The sequence below is a fragment of the Ylistrum balloti genome, unplaced genomic scaffold (assembly GCF_031769215.1).
Source record: "Ylistrum balloti isolate Yb309-2 unplaced genomic scaffold, AGI_CSIRO_Ybal_v1 Utg369862, whole genome shotgun sequence".
NCBI classification, from domain to species: Eukaryota; Metazoa; Mollusca; class Bivalvia; order Pectinida; family Pectinidae; genus Ylistrum; species Ylistrum balloti.
Window position 1 is genome coordinate 288,262 of NW_026782009.1, and position 21,738 is coordinate 309,999.

General features: G+C 37.4%; 1 protein-coding gene across 1 annotated transcript; it reads right to left on the minus strand.

Moving 5' to 3' along the window:
• Positions 1-641: 641 nt before the first annotated feature.
• LOC132545909 (uncharacterized) lies at positions 642-1,307 on the minus strand. The gene has a single exon (XM_060209590.1). The coding sequence runs from the start codon at positions 1,305-1,307 to the stop codon at positions 642-644; it is 666 nt and encodes a 221-aa protein (XP_060065573.1).
• Between the last annotated feature and the right edge of the window lie 20,431 nt (positions 1,308-21,738).

Here is a 21,738-nt window from a genome sequence, read left to right on the forward strand (position 1 = left end):
ATAAAAATAAATCGAGAAAATTGCATTATATGTCTATATTAAGAACAATATTAATCAAAGTTAATTAAAGTGGCTTTTTATGGTTAACTGGTGTTCGACTAATCAGACAATGATCTCGGCTGTAACCGGATACCTGTATGTTAATCTATGGCAGTACACACGGAATAACACTTGTTAAATAACAAATCAGTTTGTTTACAATACAGGTATTGTCCGTTAGCATATTAAGTATATCGTCCGACTCCAGTAATTGTTTTAGTGATGATGATGATGGTTCTCGTTTCCGTGACTCTGCCCGTCGCCATGTTTTAGTGGTGGTGATGATGATGGTTTCTCGTCTCCGTGACTGCCCGTCGCCATGTTTTAGTGGTGGTGATGATGGTTCTCGTCTCCGTGACTCTGCCCGTTGCTATGTTTTAGTGATGGTGATGATGATGGTTTCTCGTCTCCGTGACTCTGCCCGTTGCCATGTTTTAGTGGTGGTGATGATGATGGTTCTCGTCTCCCTGACTGCTCATCGCCATGTTTTAGTGGTGATGATGATGATGGTTTCTCGTCTCCGTGACTCTGCCCGTCGCCATGTTTTAGTGATGATGATGATGATGATGGTTCTCGTCTCCGTGACTGCCCGTCGCCATGTTTTAGTGGTGATGATGATGATGGTTCTCGTCTCCGTGACTCTGCCCGTCGCCATGTTTTAGTGATGATGATGGTTCTCGTCTTCGTAACTCTGCCCGTCGCCATGTTTTAGTGGTGATGATGAAGATGGTTTCTCGTCTCCGTGACTCTGCCCGTCGCCATGTTTTAGTGGTTGATGATGATGATGGTTCTCGTCTCCGTGACTCTGCCCGTCGCCATGTTTTAGTGGTGGTGGTGATGATGGTTTCTCGTTTCCGTGACTGCCCGTCGCCATGTTTTAGTGGTGATGATGAAGATGGTTTCTCGTCTCCGTGACTCTGCCCGTTGCCATGTTTTAGTGATGGGGATGATGATGGTTTCTCGTCTCCGTGACTCTGCCCGTCGCCATGTTTTAGTGGTGATGATGAAGATGGTTTCTCGTCTCCGTGACTCTGCCCGTCGCCATGTTTTAGTGGTGATGATGATGGTTTCTCGTCTCCGTGACTCTGCCCGTCGCCATGTTTTAGTGGTGGTGATGATGATGGTTCTTGTCTCCATGACTCTGCCCGTCGCCATGTTTTAGTGGTTGATGATGATGATGGTTCTCGTCTCCGTGACTCTGCCCGTCGCCATGTTTTAGTGGTGATGATGATGATGGTTCTCGTCTCCGTGACTCTGCCCGTCGCCATGTTTTAGTGGTGATGATGATGATGGTTCTCGTCTCCGTGACTCTGCCCGTCGCCATGTTTTAGTGGTGGTGGTGATGATGGTTTCTCGTCTCCGTGACTCTGCCCGTTGCCATGTTTTAGTGATGGGGATGATGATGGTTTCTCGTCTCCGTGACTCTGCCCGTCGCCATGTTTTAGTGGTGATGATGATGATGGTTCTCGTCTCCGTGACTCTGCCCGTCGCCATGTTTTAGTGATGATGATGGTTCTCGTCTTCGTAACTCTGCCCGTCGCCATGTTTTAGTGGTGATGATGATGATGGTTCTCGTCTCCGTGACTCTGCCCGTCGCCATGTTTTAGTGGTGGTGATGATGATGGTTTCTCGTCTCCGTGACTCTGCCCGTCGCCATGTTTTAGTGGTGGTGATGATGATGGTTTTTCGTCTCCGTGACTCTGCCCGTCGCCATGTTTTAGTGGTGGTGATGATGATGGTTTCTCGTCTCCGTGACTCTGCCCGTCGCCATGTTTTAGTGGTGATGATGATGATGGTTTCTCGTCTCCGTGACTCTGCCCGTCGCCATGTTTTAGTGGTGATGATGATGATGGTTCTCGTCTCCGTGACTCTGCCCGTCGCCATGTTTTAGTGGTGATGATGATGATGGTTCTCGTCTCCGTGACTCTGCCCGTCGCCATGTTTTAGTGGTGATGATGATGATGGTTCTCGTCTCCGTGACTCTGCCCGTCGCCATGTTTTAGTGGTGGTGATGATGATGGTTTCTCGTCTCCGTGACTCTGCCCGTCGCCATGTTTTAGTGGTGATGATGATGATGGTTCTTGTCTCCGTGACTCTGCCCGTCGCCATGTTTTAGTGGTGGTGATGATGATGGTTCTTGTCTCCATGACTCTGCCCGTCGCCATGTTTTAGTGGTGATGATGATGATGGTTCTCGTCTCCGTGAATCTGCCCGTCGCCATGTTTTAGTGGTGCTGATGATGATGGTTTCTCGTCTCCGTGACTGCCCGTCGCCATGTTTTAGTGGTGGTGATGATGATGGTTTCTCGTCTCCGTGACTCTGCCCGTCGCCATGTTTTAGTGGTGGTGATGATGATGGTTTCTCGTCTCCGTGACTCTGCCCGTCGCCATGTTTTAGTGGTGGTGATGATGATGGTTTCTCGTCTCCGTGACTCTGCCCGTCGCCATGTTTTAGTGGTGGTGATGATGATGGTTCTCGTCTCCGTGACTCTGCCCATCGCCATGTTTTAGTGGTGGTGATGATGGTTTTTCGTCTCCGTGACTCTGCCCATCGTCATGTCTTAGTGGTGATGATGATGGTTCTTGTCTCCATGACTCTGCCCGTCGCCATGTTTTAGTGGTGGTGATGATGATGGTTTCTCGTCTCCGTGACTCTGCCCGTCGCCATGTTTTAGTGGTGATGATGATGGTTCTCGTCTCCGTGACTCTGCCCGTCGCCATATTTTAGTGGTGGTGATGATGATGGTTTCTCGTCTCCGTGACTCTGCCCGTCGCCATGTTTTAGTGGTGATGATGATGGTTCTCGTCTCCGTGACTCTGCCCGTCGCCATGTTTTAGTGGTGGTGATGATGATGGTTTCTCGTCTCCGTGACTCTGCCCGTCGCCATATTTTAGTGGTGGTGATGATGATGGTTTCTCGTCTCCGTGACTCTGCCCGTCGCCATATTTTAGTGGTGGTGATGATGATGGTTTCTCGTCTCCGTGACTCTGCCCGTCGCCATGTTTTAGTGGTGATGATGATGATGGTTCTCGTCTCCGTGACTCTGCCCGTCGCCATGTTTTAGTGGTGGTGGTGGAGGTGGTGGTGGTGTTACCATGTTATATGCAGTAAAAGTTTTATCATACAATGGTATTTGCCATGTTTTAGTGGTGGTGGTGATGATGATGGATGATAACCGCAGTAAAAGTTTTATCATACAATGGTATTTCCGTTTAATTTCCGTAGTTATTTACTTAAATCATAACCATGACACCATGATATAAGATAGAAAATTGCATAATATAAAATATAGTCTTTTAAATATTTATCACGGAATACCTGTTCAAATGTTAATCTTCAGCACCAAACAACGTTTTATGTTTAATTATGTTTATGATAAGGGGAGGTTACTCAGAATCTATGTGTATTTTTTAAAACATTTTTTTTTCAACCAGTGTTATATGGCGAACATTTTCTCCATTAATCGTTATCATTATTATTGTGAAATACAATGTTTAGATAGCATTTTATCATTTTATTTTCGATCAGCTGCTGTATATCTACATATCTTTTGAAGTAATTCATTTTATTTGTTTTCGTTGATATATTATAATGAATTAACCAAGCTAATTAACATCTAGATATTGTCACAAATCATCAACGGTACGTCTTACGTATCTTTGAAGTTTAAATGTGACCAGTATTAATAATTTCCTAGGTGTGCCAATCATCACCAGGTACATGTACTTTTTATAAGCCAATCCCACTTTTAAAGTATTATGAAGTCAAAAAGACCAAATGATTTGAAAAAATAATGATTTTGACAAGAATTCACTAAGTTCTGATTACAGAAATCAATTACATCCATCATTGAGGTATACATTTTTTTTTTCGTTAATATATGATAATGAATTAACCAAACTTTTTTACATGTACTTAAAAACTTTGTCTCCGTCAACTCCCCCAGTATATATAATGTATTATATACAAGTAACGCGCTTCGCACTGCGTGTTTAGTTATAATTATGATAATTTTGTAGCGTTTCTGAAATATATTGATTGCAATTACAAGGTATTGATAGTGACTTTAGTACAGAGAATATCTGATAACAATGAGCATTAAATAACAAATATAGCATGCATTTCAACTGTTTAAGAAAGATATTATATGATAATTGGTGCACATTTATGATCAGAAACAAAAATTCCAGAAAAGGGGTGTGCTACAATTTACACCACTAATTCAGTATGTCACCTATATATAAAACTTTCTGAACAATTTATGATTAGAGGTAAAGAAATCAAAACGTCTAGAGGACATTTTGTTGTCTCACAGGTAGATAAGCAAAACAGGGCACCAGCTTGATAAAGTTGATATATCATTGTTTTTGTTGTTGTTGTTTTTGTTGTGTCTTTTGTTTTGTTTTTTTACCAACATGTTGCAATAATAATGAAAAAATAGTTTATAAAAAATCTATTTTGGACTTTCTCACATTGCAAATAATTCATTTTGCGTGCAATGATTATGTAATACATCACGTGAAACAAATAGTGTATACTCTTAAAATTCTTGTCGATTACACCAAGAGGAAGCAAACCAAAGGGATGTGATGAAGCATATTTTGTATTACAGAAAGTATTAAAGCAGCAATTAGTAGTGCTAAAGTCTGTTGTCAGTGTCGGGTAAAAAAATCCGCTTTATAAAGATATATCGTAATTCCTAACAAACTTGTATCCCTTGATGATATGTACATGTGCTCTAAGATAACGTGAGAAAATTTATTTATAAATAGAATTAGTTTTTCATCTAAGACATACAGATATCTTATTGTGGAGAAAACGCTTAGTATAAGTTGTGCAACTGATGCCCTGTTGCCTTCGAAAATACAGATATATATATATATAAATAAAAAACAATAAACAGTACTACCACTGTATTTCGTTAAGTAATACACCATTAAACAAGCCATCTGACGAGTTATTAAATGGTAAATCTGTGTATTTCAGTATATAACACTGCGTGCTATCAACATCTAGATTGAAGGGTCCATTGAAACATGTATTAATGTATTGGGATCTTTAATTCTGGGGGATTTAATATTTTAATTAATGAGTTTTTTTTTTCAATTCCGGATGAGTTCGATAAGAATTAAATACACGTATACATATCTATATATAAAAACAATCACATTTATATACATATGTATTTACTGGCTTACTCCGGACAGAATTCCTTCTGAGAAGTGATCAATTATTGTAACAATGAAGCTCCATTATCAATAACAAATTAGTATGGCATTAATCACAAATAAAAAAACCCTTTTTTAACAAAAATTATTTTAATTTGCTTTTTATCAATCTTATCTATACATCTTATTTGACATCATAACGAGCAACAAAGACGTCAGAACGAGGGGCATTATAAAAACAAAACAAAAAAACGGAGACGGTCTCATTCCGGAACTGTCTTGTTTTGAGAAATTGTTCATGGTTGTATTTGTCACAGATGGTAACAAATAATTGAAAGTGATAATTCTAAAAGAGTAAATCAAAAGGAGGGTGGAGATGTGTTCCGGATAGCAAGATTATGGTTGGATTTTGGCAAACGAATTGCCGTTACAAGTTAATGTTCGATGATATCGGAAATTTGGCTGCCAAGTGTATTTTGATTGGCGCTATTGGGGTCCCGATTCCGTGCCCGACCCAGCGATTACTCATTCCCAGATTGGACAGAAAGAGTGATAGGAATGAAATAATGATCACATATTAGTCTGGTTGGTATTGCAATTTTCTACAAGAGGGAGCCACGAAGGGTCAATTATTGTCTTAACTCGCCAGCATACAGCTGAGAAATTGGCTCAATATTTTCGCCAAATGTACCAACCATTTCATAAAATATCGTCATAGAGTTAAGATTAGGACTAAATTTGCCCAAACTTTGTCATTTTCGATCTAGATAAGGGCTAAATTCCCACTATAAAGATCTGATAACTGAAAACGATACATTACAACGATCGATCTTACGCTGCTGAATAAGTGCTGTGCTGTTATTATATAAACATTGTACAGAGCAGATTGGACCGATTGAATATAGACGTTGACCGATGGATGGATAGACTAGGCTAATTGATAGGAGAATTACACACACTGACAAGTGTACACTACATATATATATACATCTGTAGAGGTTCACCATACAAGTAAACCACAGCCCTATCCTATCCTCGGAGACTAGATGCCCATTTCTACGTCAAAGCTAGAAGTTTGTTCCTTTGAGATTTGTATTCGAAGGAATTTAGAACGGTATCTTAAGAAACTCTGTGTCACGATATATTGCTATATTATAGGTCAGAAATCGAATAATAAAGGAGGGTTTCATCGATGTTCAGAAAACACCGGAAAATATTAGATTTACTGATTACAAAGAAACAAAAGAAATAATCCTTCACACAGTAGTAGTTTAAACTCCAATCACACTTAATACATGTACCGCTGGACCCGATAAAACAGAAAAACATAGTAATAAAGCTAAAACACAACCCAAACCATGGCTTAAAAATGTATTTGGAATGTTTGATATAGACGTACTAGTATACTGTAGTGTATAGCGTATGTTAAGACATTTTTTTTGTTTGAGGTTTCAGTTGTTCACATATACGTATTTGTCTAAACATTACACGATAACTTGATTTCGTTTTTAGTTATGTGTTGAGCTAAATGCTAACAGGAATTAATGGAAGATGTACGGAAATTGTTTATCTCGGAGTGAGTTGATTCATATATGTATCAAATATTTTAATGGCGTTTTATGTTTCTAGATATATTTCTGTGCATTAATGATTACAGATCTCAATTTTCTGATGAAACGTTAAAAATAACAAATCAGTTTATCCTCGAATAAACATTAAATTTGTATATATATATATGTATAAAAATTATTAATTTACATATTAACTTTATCATACTATCTCATAGTCCTATGTTTCATCCTCAATCAATACAGTATGCTTTTAGTCTGGCAGAATTCATACTTATTGTAAAACCAAACATTTTACTTTGACGGTAATACAAACTCGTGTAAGACTGAATTAATATTGGTTTTAACTATTTCTTACGATACAAATAATATCGGCTAACTTAATGTGAATTTCTACACCATGACAATAAAACATGGTTAAAAAACTAAACGATCGCTGTAGTTAAGTTTACATGGTAATAATGATTAAGAAGTACCTGTTGTTAATGTATCAGTTATGATGTACCGAGACCGTACGTCCGAGTGACCAGTCCGGTGTAGCCGTCCCGGGGACACACCCCTTAAGACATGATGGATAGAAAATTAAGAGATAATTACAACTACAACTGTGATGGATTCATCTGCAATAGAGTCATTATTCCCGCGTTTCACCATTGGTGATGGTTGACTAAACCAGAGTACACGTGCACAGAGCTATGTTAGCATTATCGAAACATTGTGCTATGATAAAACGATGTAATTGTATATATAAAGGATTGCAATCTTTCGTCAGGTTGTACTGTGCATACACAGGTTTACTAAGAAGTATGATTTCTAAATTTCTAAATTAATCAAAGAACACTAAATGTGTTTATGATAATATGTTAAGCTGACAATATTTTCAGATATTAGTGTGTATGGCGGCCTAGACGACACTCAGAGATTTCATTAATTTTCCTACTGCCAATATGGGTTACGATCGCCAATAGGCCTCGCTCATTTATCATGGCGAAAATAGTATTTAAAGGGAAATAATCGCACAACAAAATAACAGCTAATAAATCTTGTTGAGTTATATCTAGGATTACATCTAGCACCTACAAATTTAATTCTCTCGTGATTGCTTTTATTTGTTTGGGTAATAGAAGAAATTGCTCCATCCTCGCATCTGACAATACATAGTGCACGTGTTAAACGTGGACACGGTGCCGTGTGCGAGCTCGCGAGGTCGTGTTAGCAAACATGTCATTATTACCTTTATTTGAAGTAATGCTGTCAACAATATCAGATTATTATTTAACAGGCTACATTTGCAAATGGATCTGTGTCGAAATTGTCCTCGCTGATCCAATAAAAACATTCTAATGGCCCTTATTATTGAAATCAAATATCGATACTCTTCAAGTTTAGTGATAGTAAGGGGAGGTAATCACATCATTTAAAGGACCGCTAGTACGGAAAAGCAGATTTATCAGTGAGAAATCTGTATTCGCATGTGCTTGTTGGAAAAAAGATACAAAATCAAGCTATCTTTTCTTATGCATATACATATATAATTATCTGCATATACAAATATATACATTGTCATTTTTACGGGTTATTTTAACAATGAAATATGATCAAGGATGTACACCTTTGAGAAGTAAAACATATCCAGTATTAAACTTACGTTCTATAGAGGATGTTTTTGAAAGGAAAGATGTCAGAAATTAATTTTAAAGCAAAAATTCCGATACAAGCATCAGAATATGTGCAATAGAAAAATGATTAATTTTCACCTATTATTCTTATTTTACCTCTGAAATCAGACATTTTTTGCTATTACAGAATAAATTTTCGTCTTTAGTTACACATTTACACCAGGCCTTGAATTATCAATTGTTGCTATTATATTGATATGTATCGATTTATTAGATTTACGTGTGTATAAAAACACTCATCATAGTATTAATGAGAAATTGTCTTTTCACATCAACCAAGAATTTGTTGCTTTTGACATATTCATATATGGATTCTTCATTTGTTTAAATATGTTTATATATAAACAAATCTTGTTTATCTATCGGGTACATACGGTGATGTAAACATATCATGCGCATTTATTTTGTTTCTGGTTTGTTTCAAATGATCCCGATAATGGAGCTGTAGTGACTAGAACTGTAGGATAACCATCAATACCGTTAGGCTCCTATATCTAGCTTGGCTTTAATAGATTCGGGTGAGTTTTTACATCACGACAAAACGTATGACTTAGGTCTATTGAGATCTACTCTTTAATGTTAACATTGTGATCTCCTTATCTGCGATAGCATCTAGATATTGTCACAAATCATCAACGGTACGTCTTACGTATCTTTGAAGTTTAAATGTGACCAGTATTAATAATTTCCTAGGTGTGCCAATCATCACCAGGTACATGTACTTTTTATAAGCCAATCCCGTTTTTAAAGTATTCTGAAGTCAAAAAGACCAAATGATTTGAAAAAAATAATGATTTTGACAAGAAAGTTCTGGTTACAGAAATCAATGACATCCATCTTCATCTAACCGGCAGACTACCCGTCCCGTACCGGCAGACTACCCGTCCCGTACCGACAGATACTGACCACCCGTCCCGAACCGGCAGATACTGACTACCCGTCCCGTACTGGCAGACTACCCGTCCCGTACCGACAAACTACCCATCCCGTACCGGCAGATACTGACCACCCGTCCCGTGCCGGCAGATACTGACCATCCGTCCCGTACCGGCAGACCGGCCGTCCCGTACCGACAGACTACCCGTCCCGTACCTACAGACTACCCGTCCCGTACCGGCAGACTACCCGTCCCGTACCGGCAGACTACCCGTCCCGTACCTACAGACTACCCGTCCCGTACCGGCAGACTACCCGTCCCGTACCGACAACTACCCGTTCCGTACCGACAGACTACCCGTCCCGTACCGACAACTACCCGTTCCGTACCGGCAGACTACCCGTCCCGTACCGGCAGATACTGACCATCCGTCCCGTACCGGCAGATACTGACCACCCGTTCCGTACCGGCAGATAATGACCACCCGTCCCCTACCGACAGACTACCTGTCCCGTACCGAGAAATGTTTACTTCCCGTCCATTCCATACCAGCAGATACTGACCACCCATCCATTCCGTACCGGCAGGTACTGACCACCAGTCCATTCCGTACCGACAGGTACTGGCCACCCGTCCATTCCGTACCGGCAGGTACTGACCACCCGTCCATTCCGTACCGGCAGATACTGGCCACCCGTCCATTCCGTACAGGCAGGTACTGACCACCCGTCCATTTCGTACCGGCAGGTACTGACCACCCGTCCATTCCGTACCGACAGGTACTGGCCACCCGTCCATTCCGTACAGGCAGGTACTGACCACCCGTCCATTCCGTACCGGCAGGTACTGACCACCCGTCCATTTCGTACCGGCAGGTACTGACCACCCGTCCATTTCGTACCGGCAGGTACTGGCCACACGTCCATTCCGTACAGGCAGGTACTGACCACCCGTCCATTCCGTACCGGCAGGTACTGACCACCCGTCCATTTCGTACCGGCAGGTACTGACCACCCGTCCATTTCGTACCGGCAGGTACTGACCACCCGTCCATTCCGTACCGGCAGGTACTGACCACCCGTCCATTTCGTACCGGCAGGTACTGACCACCCGTCCATTCCGTACCGGCAGGTACTGGCCACCCGTCCATTCCGTACAGGCAGGTACTGACCACCCGTCCATTTCGTACCGGCAGGTACTGACCACCCGTCCATTTCGTACCGGCAGGTACTGACCACCCGTCCATTCCGTACCGGCAGGTACTGACCACCCGTCCATTCCGTACCAGTAGATACAAACGACCACTCCACAGCTGTGGTGTAAAAGCAAACATCTTATCCACACCATACCAGTAAAACCTAATACTCCGTTCATATCATATCGGGAGATGATAACAACCTGTTTACACCATCATAAGGGAACATACACGTTCTATCTACCTATCTAAACCGTACCGGTAAATACAAGCTACCGATAGAAATCGTATCCGTGCACACCGATTACACGTCAAAAACCGAACCAGTAGATACCTACTAACTACCCGTCTATATGGTACCGGTAGATCGTACCCAGGTATAGTACTGGTGAACTGTAATAGCGACTAAATACTACCTGTATATAGACCAGGCAACTAGCGATTTCAAGCGATGCCGTGAAAGTGCATTACATTAACAGAAAAAAAATGTTATGATTTCATGTTAGAAATAAAATGTTAATTTTGTTTATTTTGTTAATTCAAAAATATTCTTATCAGGGAGTTCGACGTATTTACATGTCTTGCTAATACAGATGGGAAGATATTTTAAACCCTAATAGAGTCCAATTAGATAATTTTTCAGCGTAATCTAGGCCATTAAGGATAACATCCTTTTCCTAATTATAATTCCATTTTCTTCTTAAAAGGGGTATAAGACATGTCACGTTACATGTGTACGTGTGAAAAAAAGAACACGTTCGAGAGGATTTCTTCCAAGGAATTGATCAGAGATACCTGCAGATAATGGACGACAGACAACATCATGCTGTTTGTCTATCAAGGTTGGCTGTTCACATATTCAGTCAATCTGGTGAATCATATGACTGTTAAGATAGAAGTCATAGGGGTCATCAGAGTGCTTAACACAAGGTGACGGGAGACAGGTAGACACCACTGCCCGAATTGATGCAGCAGAAAAGACAACGTCCATGTATAGCAACAACTAGCAGTAGCGAGAGCCGATCAGCCTCTGATGTGAAAAGATGTGAACCAGCGCATCTCTAGGACTTCGTGGAAAGCGTCGAAACGTCTTAAGAAAGGGGATAAATATGACGATGGACCAGCGAGAATTGGACTATTCTGGTACATTTGATGTACTGTAGCAACCGTCTGGGAATCAAGGAGACAAAGCGCATTCTATGTGAAAGACGACATACATTCTCACAGTGGATTGATATATTCATACTCGAGAGAGGTAGAAAATGAGGGACCAATTGCAATTCACGACCTGGTGTAGTACATAGAAACATGTGGAGGAACGGAGGAGTCAGAGCGTCTGAGGTTGAGACAGGGGTAACAAGTGGGGCACAGAAGAGGAAGGGATCATATCAGCCATTTAAAGAAGAGATCCGCAGTGAAAAAACACAAGGGAAAGGAAAATAGGAAGGGGCAGAAGGAAGTACTGAGTCAGTTTAGCAAATAGTACAGGGAAGAGACAGCTGATCACAGTATCAAATAGTACAGGGAAGAGACAGCTGATCACAGTATCAAATAGTACAGGAAAGAGACAGCTGATCACAGTATCAAATAGTACAGGGAAGAGACAGCTGATCACAGTATCAAATAGTACAGGGAAGAGACAGCTGATCACAGTATCAAATAGTACAGGGAAGAGACAGCTGAACACAGTATCAAATAGTACAGGAAAGAGACAGCTGAACATATATCAAATAGTACAGGAAAGAGACAGCTGAACACAGTATCAAATAGTACAGGAAAGAGACAGCTGAACACAGTATCAAAAAGCACAGGGAAGAGACAGCTGAGTACAATATCAAATGGCACAGGGAAGAGACAGCTGATCACAGTATCAAATAGTGCAGGGAAGAGACAGCTGAACACAGTATCAAACAGCGCATGGAAGAGACAGATGAACACGTTATCTAACAGTACAAGGAAGAGACAACTGAACACAAGCAGTCAATCAGTGAAGTATGGGAGTGCTTTAGGAAAAAGCTGAAGATTTAATGGAGGACAGAAACAAAACAAGGGAACTGGGCAAAGCAGAAGCGGGACGAGAGCAGATTGCAGTTCATGAGACTTTTTGACGGTTTAACTACTAAAAGAGAAATTTAAGAACTGACAGAGAATTTGATGATCAGACATATTGAAGAACCGACGAAGCCTTTAGATGAGAAAAAAAATCAAAGATTTCAGTTTTGTGATAAAATCAAGAAATCCATTCTTTCTAAATGCCAATCATGATGATAATTTCAGTTGTCTGTAGACGCAGATTTAATAGAACTACAAAATGATGTATGACAATATTTTTGTTTTCCATTATCAGAACGTAGAGGGGATTTATGTTGTGGTATGAAATTGTAAATGGAAGAAACGAATGCTAACATTTCACCTAGATTAGACACAAAACATTTTTCTGAAAAACGCCATGTAAAATTTTAAGAACTGTCGATACATTATGGTTTAGCAATATGAACGACAAAATTGAAAAATGTATACTGTGTGTATAATTAATCCTCTTGTAGATCAATAGGATATATCAGCTCCAGTGGTGTGACTTATGGGGACGCCAACCAGAGGCTCCATGACAAGAGTAAATTGTGATTCTCTTAAAACTTCTGGCTTTCTATGGTTATACCGCTACTGTTATCACTATTTACCAAATGGATTAAAATTAAAACACTTTTTTTAATTGTTTAGCATTTCCTTAGGCTATTTAGATTTCACTGTCTGATCTGGATTTATACATATTGTCTCCTATCTTTACTCAAGTGTTGTATCAGGACGAAACAACGTTATGATGTCGTTTATTTCAAATATATATATATATTGTTTACAGGTGTAAACTGCATATTTTAACAGATATTTTAACCTGATGTGCGCTAGATATTTCAAGTACCTGCTTAGAAATGTACTTTACACACCAATAAACAACAAACAAACAAAAACGAAGAAAACAAAATTTCAATCTTACATTTTGAATATATTATGTCTTCATTTATGCTCCTTAAAAATAACAATCGTCGTTCATTAAACGTTATACCACTGACGGAACAGCCCGACAACTGGTGGAATAACGAAATAACCGACTCCACAATAACATCATCTTTTTATTACATTTTTTGTGAAATATTCAAAATATTTACATTTCCATTCACATATTGCTTTGAGTATTTTATTTCATACAAAATTTAGCAAATTAGAACAAACGCAACAGCGAATTCACACAGATTTTTATCGCCAGTGTAGGCCTACGGTAATTAGGCGTGTAACGTCACAGTTTAAAATACGTGAAATGCATTCTTTAACTTTAAACTTTTTATTCAGTCCAAATATACTTACATGGCTGGAAGCACTGTATATCCTTGATTTTAAAGTTGTTACTGTAGGTAGCATATAGATTATAATTACTATAATTCGTCGGACTGCTTATTGATTCTGCGATGCATCAATTTTTTTAAGCCAGTGGATAAATGTGTTTATAGTTTATGTAAACAATTATGGATGACATCGTGATCGACACTACTAAATAGAGTAATTTATTGATTTGTGAAATGCTATTAAAACCATTTATTTTTTCACACGAACTTGGTGTTTAAATATGGAGTTAAGTATCACGGAATTGAGCTTAAAATGTTTTAAACCCCACCATGATAATGTCAATTAAAATGATTTAAAACGTAAACTTCTATATTTCTTCTCAAATGTCTAATGCTGACCATTAAAATAAAATACCTATATATCTATTTATCTAACTAGGTCTATTTTATGACGTAAGATTGGTTATAAAACAATGTACATAATAAATATAAACTTTATTTATTTTACAACAATTGCGAAACAAGTTATGTCAACTTATACTGATCACTCTTGTTGGCCCGGATTTAAACGCGCGAGGGGTCTTATTGTGGGAGGAAACCGGAGTCCCCGGGGAAAACCCACGTGGTCGGGAAGGTGACCCCTTACTTTTTTCACGTCCGTTCCGGGAATCGAACCTCGGTCGGCTAGGTGAAAGGCGAGTACGTTATCACTGCGCCACCCGACCACCCAGTACATAATAGCTTTAAAATATTGCCTGTTTTATGTATAATCTCGGATCTGTCAACAAAGGTTTTTTTTTCTGTTTCAAGATGTAAACATCAAAACTATGATACATAATGATTTTCTTTTATTTCGCTGTTGCTTCCGTCGTTACCATTCATTCATCCTTTTTATATTCTTACTTCAATGAACACATCACGTGTACATCATTTGTTTTAATCATAGTCTGTTGATTTCAAATAAAACTCGATCCTTTACACAATAGACACAACTGATAAATACATTTTAATACCAACTCAGATAAGATACTGTAAAGGCAAGTATTGAATTAAACTGTATCATACATTTCTTCTAGAACGATCACTTAACTACTATCAAATTGTTACATTTAAAAATACAATTATTTTCAGGCGTAGAATATTTTTGTATCTTAAATTTTAAACAAAATGAAGAATAGAAAGAGAAGTAAAAGTTATTCAAAATTGAGTAAGCTATTTATTAGATGACGTCCAGATACCACGGACATGTCTCCGTGAGTACCTGGTATTCGGGGATATCACTTGACTGGTAGTGCAGACCTCCTCCGTACCACTAATGTCTTCCACGTGACAAGGAAGTTCAGTGCTAAATTGACAGCGTTTAATTAGTCACACGTGATTGGGGATAATTTGAGCAGAAAGAAAGGAAAGCAAATGCACTTGACGTTAAATTACAACCGTACGGCATATACAATACAAAGGTTTTCATGTATGACTGCTGCGTGCTTCCTGAGCAAACTTCATCACAAAATCAACTGTACTTGGCAAACAGGAATAGTTAATGAGATATTTACAGCGTCGGAAATGGAACACAAAACAAAGAGTTTAACCCATTCCTGCTCCACTGATAGTTGGCGGTATCAATGTCAGCTATCACTATCCCTGTTCAGTCAATTTTATGATATTTGTTATGTTATAAGCGACCTTATATTCACTATTTACAGTGGAGGTCGTTTGTGTTAATTTAAAGTCGTTCTTCTCATTTCACGGTCTGTTCGATTGATGACCCTATCATGCTTTTGATTTCATTGGAATGACGGTTCAAACACAAAACAGGAACGTAGAGGGGAGATAATAAAACACAGTATTATGGCAGACAAAACATAAACATGTTTATAATCTGTGAGGCTGTTAGAATACAGAGTAGAAGATACAATAAATGTCTGGTATGTAGATGAGTTTTTAATGCTTTATTCTTCGGAACAAAAGTACATATTCTGTCTATGATGCACTCTTTGCATAGAAAAAATGTCTCTAATAAGGCTGTATAGAGCATACACATTTTCGATGTAAATATATATTGGAAAACTTAAGTTGTAATAACTTGTGCCTCATCCCTTGTTCTCTAGCTCACAATTAATGTGTTTAAATCGAATCAATCAAACAGGTCTTTCTATAAACATGCTTAAGCTAATATACAAATAAGACGAACATCCACTCACAGAAACCAAGACTTAAACACATACTGTAACTACAGGCAGAAAAGAATAAATCAAATGTTCAAATTTCTATCAACGGCGAAATAGGCAAATAGAAGTCAGTTACGACAAACACAAAGACTTAAAAATACACGTTTGCTTTCAGCCATTATTAGAGCCACAAAAAGAACAATTCGTTCATTCCAATCGCTATATTGGCAAATATAACATAAAGGTTAGATTGAAAACGCATACAGGCGATACAAATAAATTCATTAGGTATATATATATATATTTGTACTTTGATCCTTTGAAACTCTTCTCTTGGGTTTGGATGATACAATCGTTGATGACGTGCATAAATTAATCAGGAGTTGTCTGTTGTCTGCCACACAAAAAAACTTTTCTAAACACACGTTCATTAAATATACAAACACTATTGTTGTTTTCTACGGTGTCTGTTTGCTCACCCGTATATTCAGCTAATGAGGGAAGAAGCGAGTCGTCAATAATCTACCGCGATTTTAAACGATAAACATTTGGTATCTAAAGATGAAGTACCCGATATCAAACGTCCAAGATATAACTGATTGTGTGGGGTCCCGACACAAATATCTTAATCAAATGTTTGAGAGCCCCTCACCCTTCAGTGTGCCGAGGGGTCCGAAACATTGTGTGGTTGACATGTGTCTTTCTCCTGAAATAGGCCCCATTGGGGAACTATTACAGAGCATTAGACTGTCTTTAGGTCCTGACTTGGAGTGAACACCATTTGGAGAATTGCTTGAATTAAAAAGGTGCAAAGCGTGAAATTTCTCAATAGACAATACTTTCCAGGCGGATGGATCAGTAGCGAGGACTGTACTTAAGATTAGCCGATTTCTCAAGAAAGTGAGTTTTCTATGCGATTAAACCCGCATAGTAGCCGAGGAGATGGGACTCCATTGATCGGGAAACAACACACTTGTTTAACAAATTTGATTGTGTCTGTGACAATAAAATAGTAATTTCATTTGATGGGATTTAGCCCGCAGAATACGGCTAATCATAGGCATCGACGCTGCTGTACCGAAGAGGAGCGATGATAAGCACCAACCGCGGCAATTAATAGCCTTCCAGCAACTAGACAATTAAGAAAAAGTTGTTACAAATTAGATCAAATAAGGTCATGATAGCTTTTCGATTACACAAAGTGTCTAGCGGTAAACTGATACCATTAAAATTGGCATGTTGATAGCCAATATGACTTTAACACGTTTATGGAATGAGGGAGGGAGAAAACGTGTTGTTTGCATTTTATATTGGAAATTGGTAAACGTGTTAAAACCTTCCGAGATGTTGCTGATACTGATATGTTTGTCATGTTGTGTGATCATAATGGTTCTTGTCACGAACTTATGAGACATTCAGTAAGTAACATTACTATACAGTTTTAATGTATACGTGGAACGTTGCTAATGCTGCATGAAGTACTATCAATACAAGACACATTAATCACAGCATAACAGAGTTGTTGTTATACCATCGACCAATGAGACTTTGTATGACACATTGTACTTATCCAAAGTTACTCTGTAAACTAAATCGGAAGGGTGCGACATTAAAAATGAGAAATGTATTTAATGAAAATGTATATGATGCTGAATTTCATTTCTTTAGAAAACATGTTCTCTTATGTTTTTGTTAAGATTTCAATAGCAACAATTTACTCTAGCAATTCAAATTTCTGGAAATCAATATCTTGTTCGTTTGCTGGACATATCGTCCCATGGTAAGGATAATTATGTATCCTTATAATAGTTGGTGACTACCTCCCTTAACATATATGAGAGTACCGTCGCATACCCAGCATACCAATTAGTAGATTGTAAAGTATTGTAAGACTATGGGTCATATGGAATTTATATATCAATTAAAATTGAAAGGATGTTTCCAACAACACTATTTCATATTTATATTCTTTCATGCTTACTATCAATAGATCATATCATATTTACCGTAAATAGAATTCCAAATATTATATAAAGAATCTCAAATTTATAATCAACCAATTCTTATGTTTACAGTACGGTACAGTTCAGTCGTTTTAATTAAACATTTTTTATGACATTGCATAGCAAGGCCGCCTGAAGTAATCAGATTTTTCAAAATGTTACAGCAGAGGTGTTGAACTGAAAATATCGTACTATCAAAATGTTACCGCAGAAGTATTGTCCTGAAAAAAAAGTTGAACAATCAAAATGACTTTAAAGGTTATTAAACATTACATGTTTTCTTTCAAATGCAGAAAACACTATTACTTAAATTCAGTTACAGGATGAGATTATTTTGATGTAATTTTTTGTCCAAGATGAATGATATACATATTTCTGCAACATGCATTTTGACAAAGAATTTGTTTCCAATACGTTTATATATACCTGTGTGTAGCGCTAAACATTAATTTCGGTATGATGAGTCTCCACATGTGGCCAAGCTCTAATGGTGAAATCATCACCTCTATAATATTGCCTAAACGTTGAAAAATGAATGCTTTAATGAACTGCATTTGAAATTAGATTTTCATAAAACTTCCTTATTTTGTTGAAAATTGAAAATATTTCCTTGTTCTATTGAGAGAAAAAAGAAGACTTTTTTAAGTTAACATTAACCTTAGTCAATATCTTTCGTAAAATCAATTTTAAAAAAACACTTTTTAGCACTTCGTAAAGGTGTTGCTAAATTTTTACATACAGACATGGTTGTATGGTTTAATTTAGACTTTAAAACAAACTCTAAATCAGTCTCACAGACCAACTTCGAACATTCATCAATTCTATCGCGCCAAAGAAAAAATCTGCTAGTTATGAAAATTGAATAAAAAAATCTAATTCCTGTGTAGTTCCTCAAAGCCAGTGTCGGTATCGATGTTGATAAACTCATTATACTGCCATAAAATGCAACAACGTTTAAATGATTTTAGCAATACACATGGTGTGATATATTCTCATTCAGTGTTACAAAAGAGATTGATATAAGATTTCAAAGTTGGTTCTGTAAGAAATTATTTATTTTCTTGATCCTATTTCAGGCAAAACTATTTCGAACGATTGAGTTTTAGTTGTTTTTTTTCTGTTACCAATTATATACCAATTGGGAAATAAAACCAAAAGTAAATTCTGTTGCAGTTTGTTTGAAATGAACTCATACAATAACTTGACTATCATCTAAATATTGTGCTGGTGTCAAAAGATGCATTATTTCTGTACTATATTCTTGGATATTTTAAGTCATGAAACTTGACATTTTAAACTTAAAAAAGATATTGATATCGCTAAAGTAGTAATGGATTTCATAAAAAGCATACATAATTATAAGCTTATATCACAATGTCCAATTTACAAGAGGACAACTTGTTATATTCCTTAATTAGCGAATGGTTTGAATTTTGAATCTAAATGTTATATTTGTGCCTTGATTGTAATGTTCAAGCAGTAAAACCGATTTTCTCGCCCATCTTTAAATCTCGGATTCAACATGAGGGCATCTATATATCTATTTTATGCTGTTGTTCAATGATACCATTCTGTAGATATTTACAAGTATCTATATGGATCGTTAATTCAATATCTCTCTACCTAATGCCCAGTGTCATTCTCTAATGTCTATGGCGTGATCCCACATCGACATTTTAAAGTAAAACGTTTTATATATTCAATAAAAGTACCTGTGCAACCAATCCGATAGCAAAAAATATGCTTCATGATCGCGACCGAAAGGATAGCAAAGTTGAAAACTGATCGATAAAATGAATATCTTTACTAGCAATCTTGATATAAACATCCGGCGTCAATGAAAACCAGGAATTGATTGGTCAGTCAACCTTGATGTAAATATATATTCCATTGACAATTTTTTTATGAATGAAAGTTTAAGATACTTTATAAAGAACAGAAAAGTGTATAAGTAGCAAGCGAATGTGGTTATTATCGTGAGTTAATTTCCGGAAACCATTACCATTAAATTATAAGATACATAAAAAGTGACTAGAAAAAATGAACCTAAATTTATGTGACAGAAAAGGCGTTTATATAAACGTACGTATAAAGATATGTATATCATCTTCAAATGGAGCTTATTGTCCTATTAGTATTGATATCACTAAGAGGTTTGGAGACACCCAATGAACACCGTCTAGCCGATTTGAATGTTTTAAAGATTTTATCAAATAAAAGTGAAATGATGGTTTTCAAAACGTGATATCACCAGTAACCAAGTGTTATCTAGTTAAATTATTTAAACTATAATATTTTAATTTTTTGATTGAGCTTAAGATACGCGAGATTTGGGACGTGATGTCAATGAGACAAAAAAATATTGTGAAACTTTTAAGTTGATAGCTCAGTGGTCACGTGAGCGGCATTATTGTACAGATGGAGATGTATCTTTACCAGTTGATAGCGATCTTGCAATCTGAAACGGATATAGCTATGAAAGGATTCTAATGTCATACTATGATTTATCTATTTTTCGGTCTGCTATTACCTGATAGACGACTATTCACAACGATATACACCTGATAATTAAGGCGTTTAAAGCCTATCGTTCATTTTCAATGGGCTTAAATCGTCCCAAATATTTTTGGAAAAACAACTATTATCTGTTAATAATTGGCATTAATTGTAAAAAACTAACAAATAATCGTAGAAGGAAATATTATATGAGAATTATGTACCTCCATTGGCACTTTCTCATTTTTATACCTTTATAGAACCAAAATTTGCTTATCTTGATAAAAGTAATGCCCAAGGCCCAAAGAAAACGTGATTTCATTTGTAAAATATTAAAACGATAAAAAATAATAGTAGGGAAAAGAAAGAAAACAGTTCTTTATCATAACATACATAACGGCTGTTGTAGAGATATATTATGTAATGCCCTTCGTGAAACAAAAACTCTTGTTTCCTTACGACAAGGGCAATATCTATTTATCACAGCTATATAAGGAATTGTTAGTCACATTGATGTTTACCAGGCTTACATAGCGTACCGTAGCAAGTCCGACAATGCTACCGGGGACGGGACTCGAAGATGAGATCTCAAATATACTAATTTATTTTCTTTTATCACTAATTAGACCATAGAGGTTCAGTGACGATTACTGCAGATATCATAGTGAGGTAGAATGCAGATATTTGTTATAAATATGTAATATTTTTACATGAAGAGGTCTTACACAAATGTAGCCGACAGAAAAATCGTGATCGGAATTGTCACAACCGGACAGGTTAAAATTTAACATTTTGAACCATTTACAATATTCACAACCAAAGTTGCACTCATTTCTGATTCTGGTTTTTCGTCAACTTAAGAGCCCATTTTGTAAAAATATCCTATATTTATGTTCAAACGTTGGCATTCTGTCTCCTTTTGATATCTTACAGGTCGACTACAGGACTCTTTAATGTCTGACCTGTGATAACAAAAAGATATTCCAACATATTTCAGAGCTCATAGTCGGGTCTCATAATCCAACGCCATCTTTAAACAGTGCTAACTATTATCCGTACAGACTACAGCTTGAGTATGAGTATACGGTCTTGTCATTGCTTACATTACTTAATTTTATATATACTAGTTAAAATGTGAGGAGATATGTAAGAGATTTTTACATGTATTGATATTTATATGTGATGGTTTTTATAAAAATCTGTT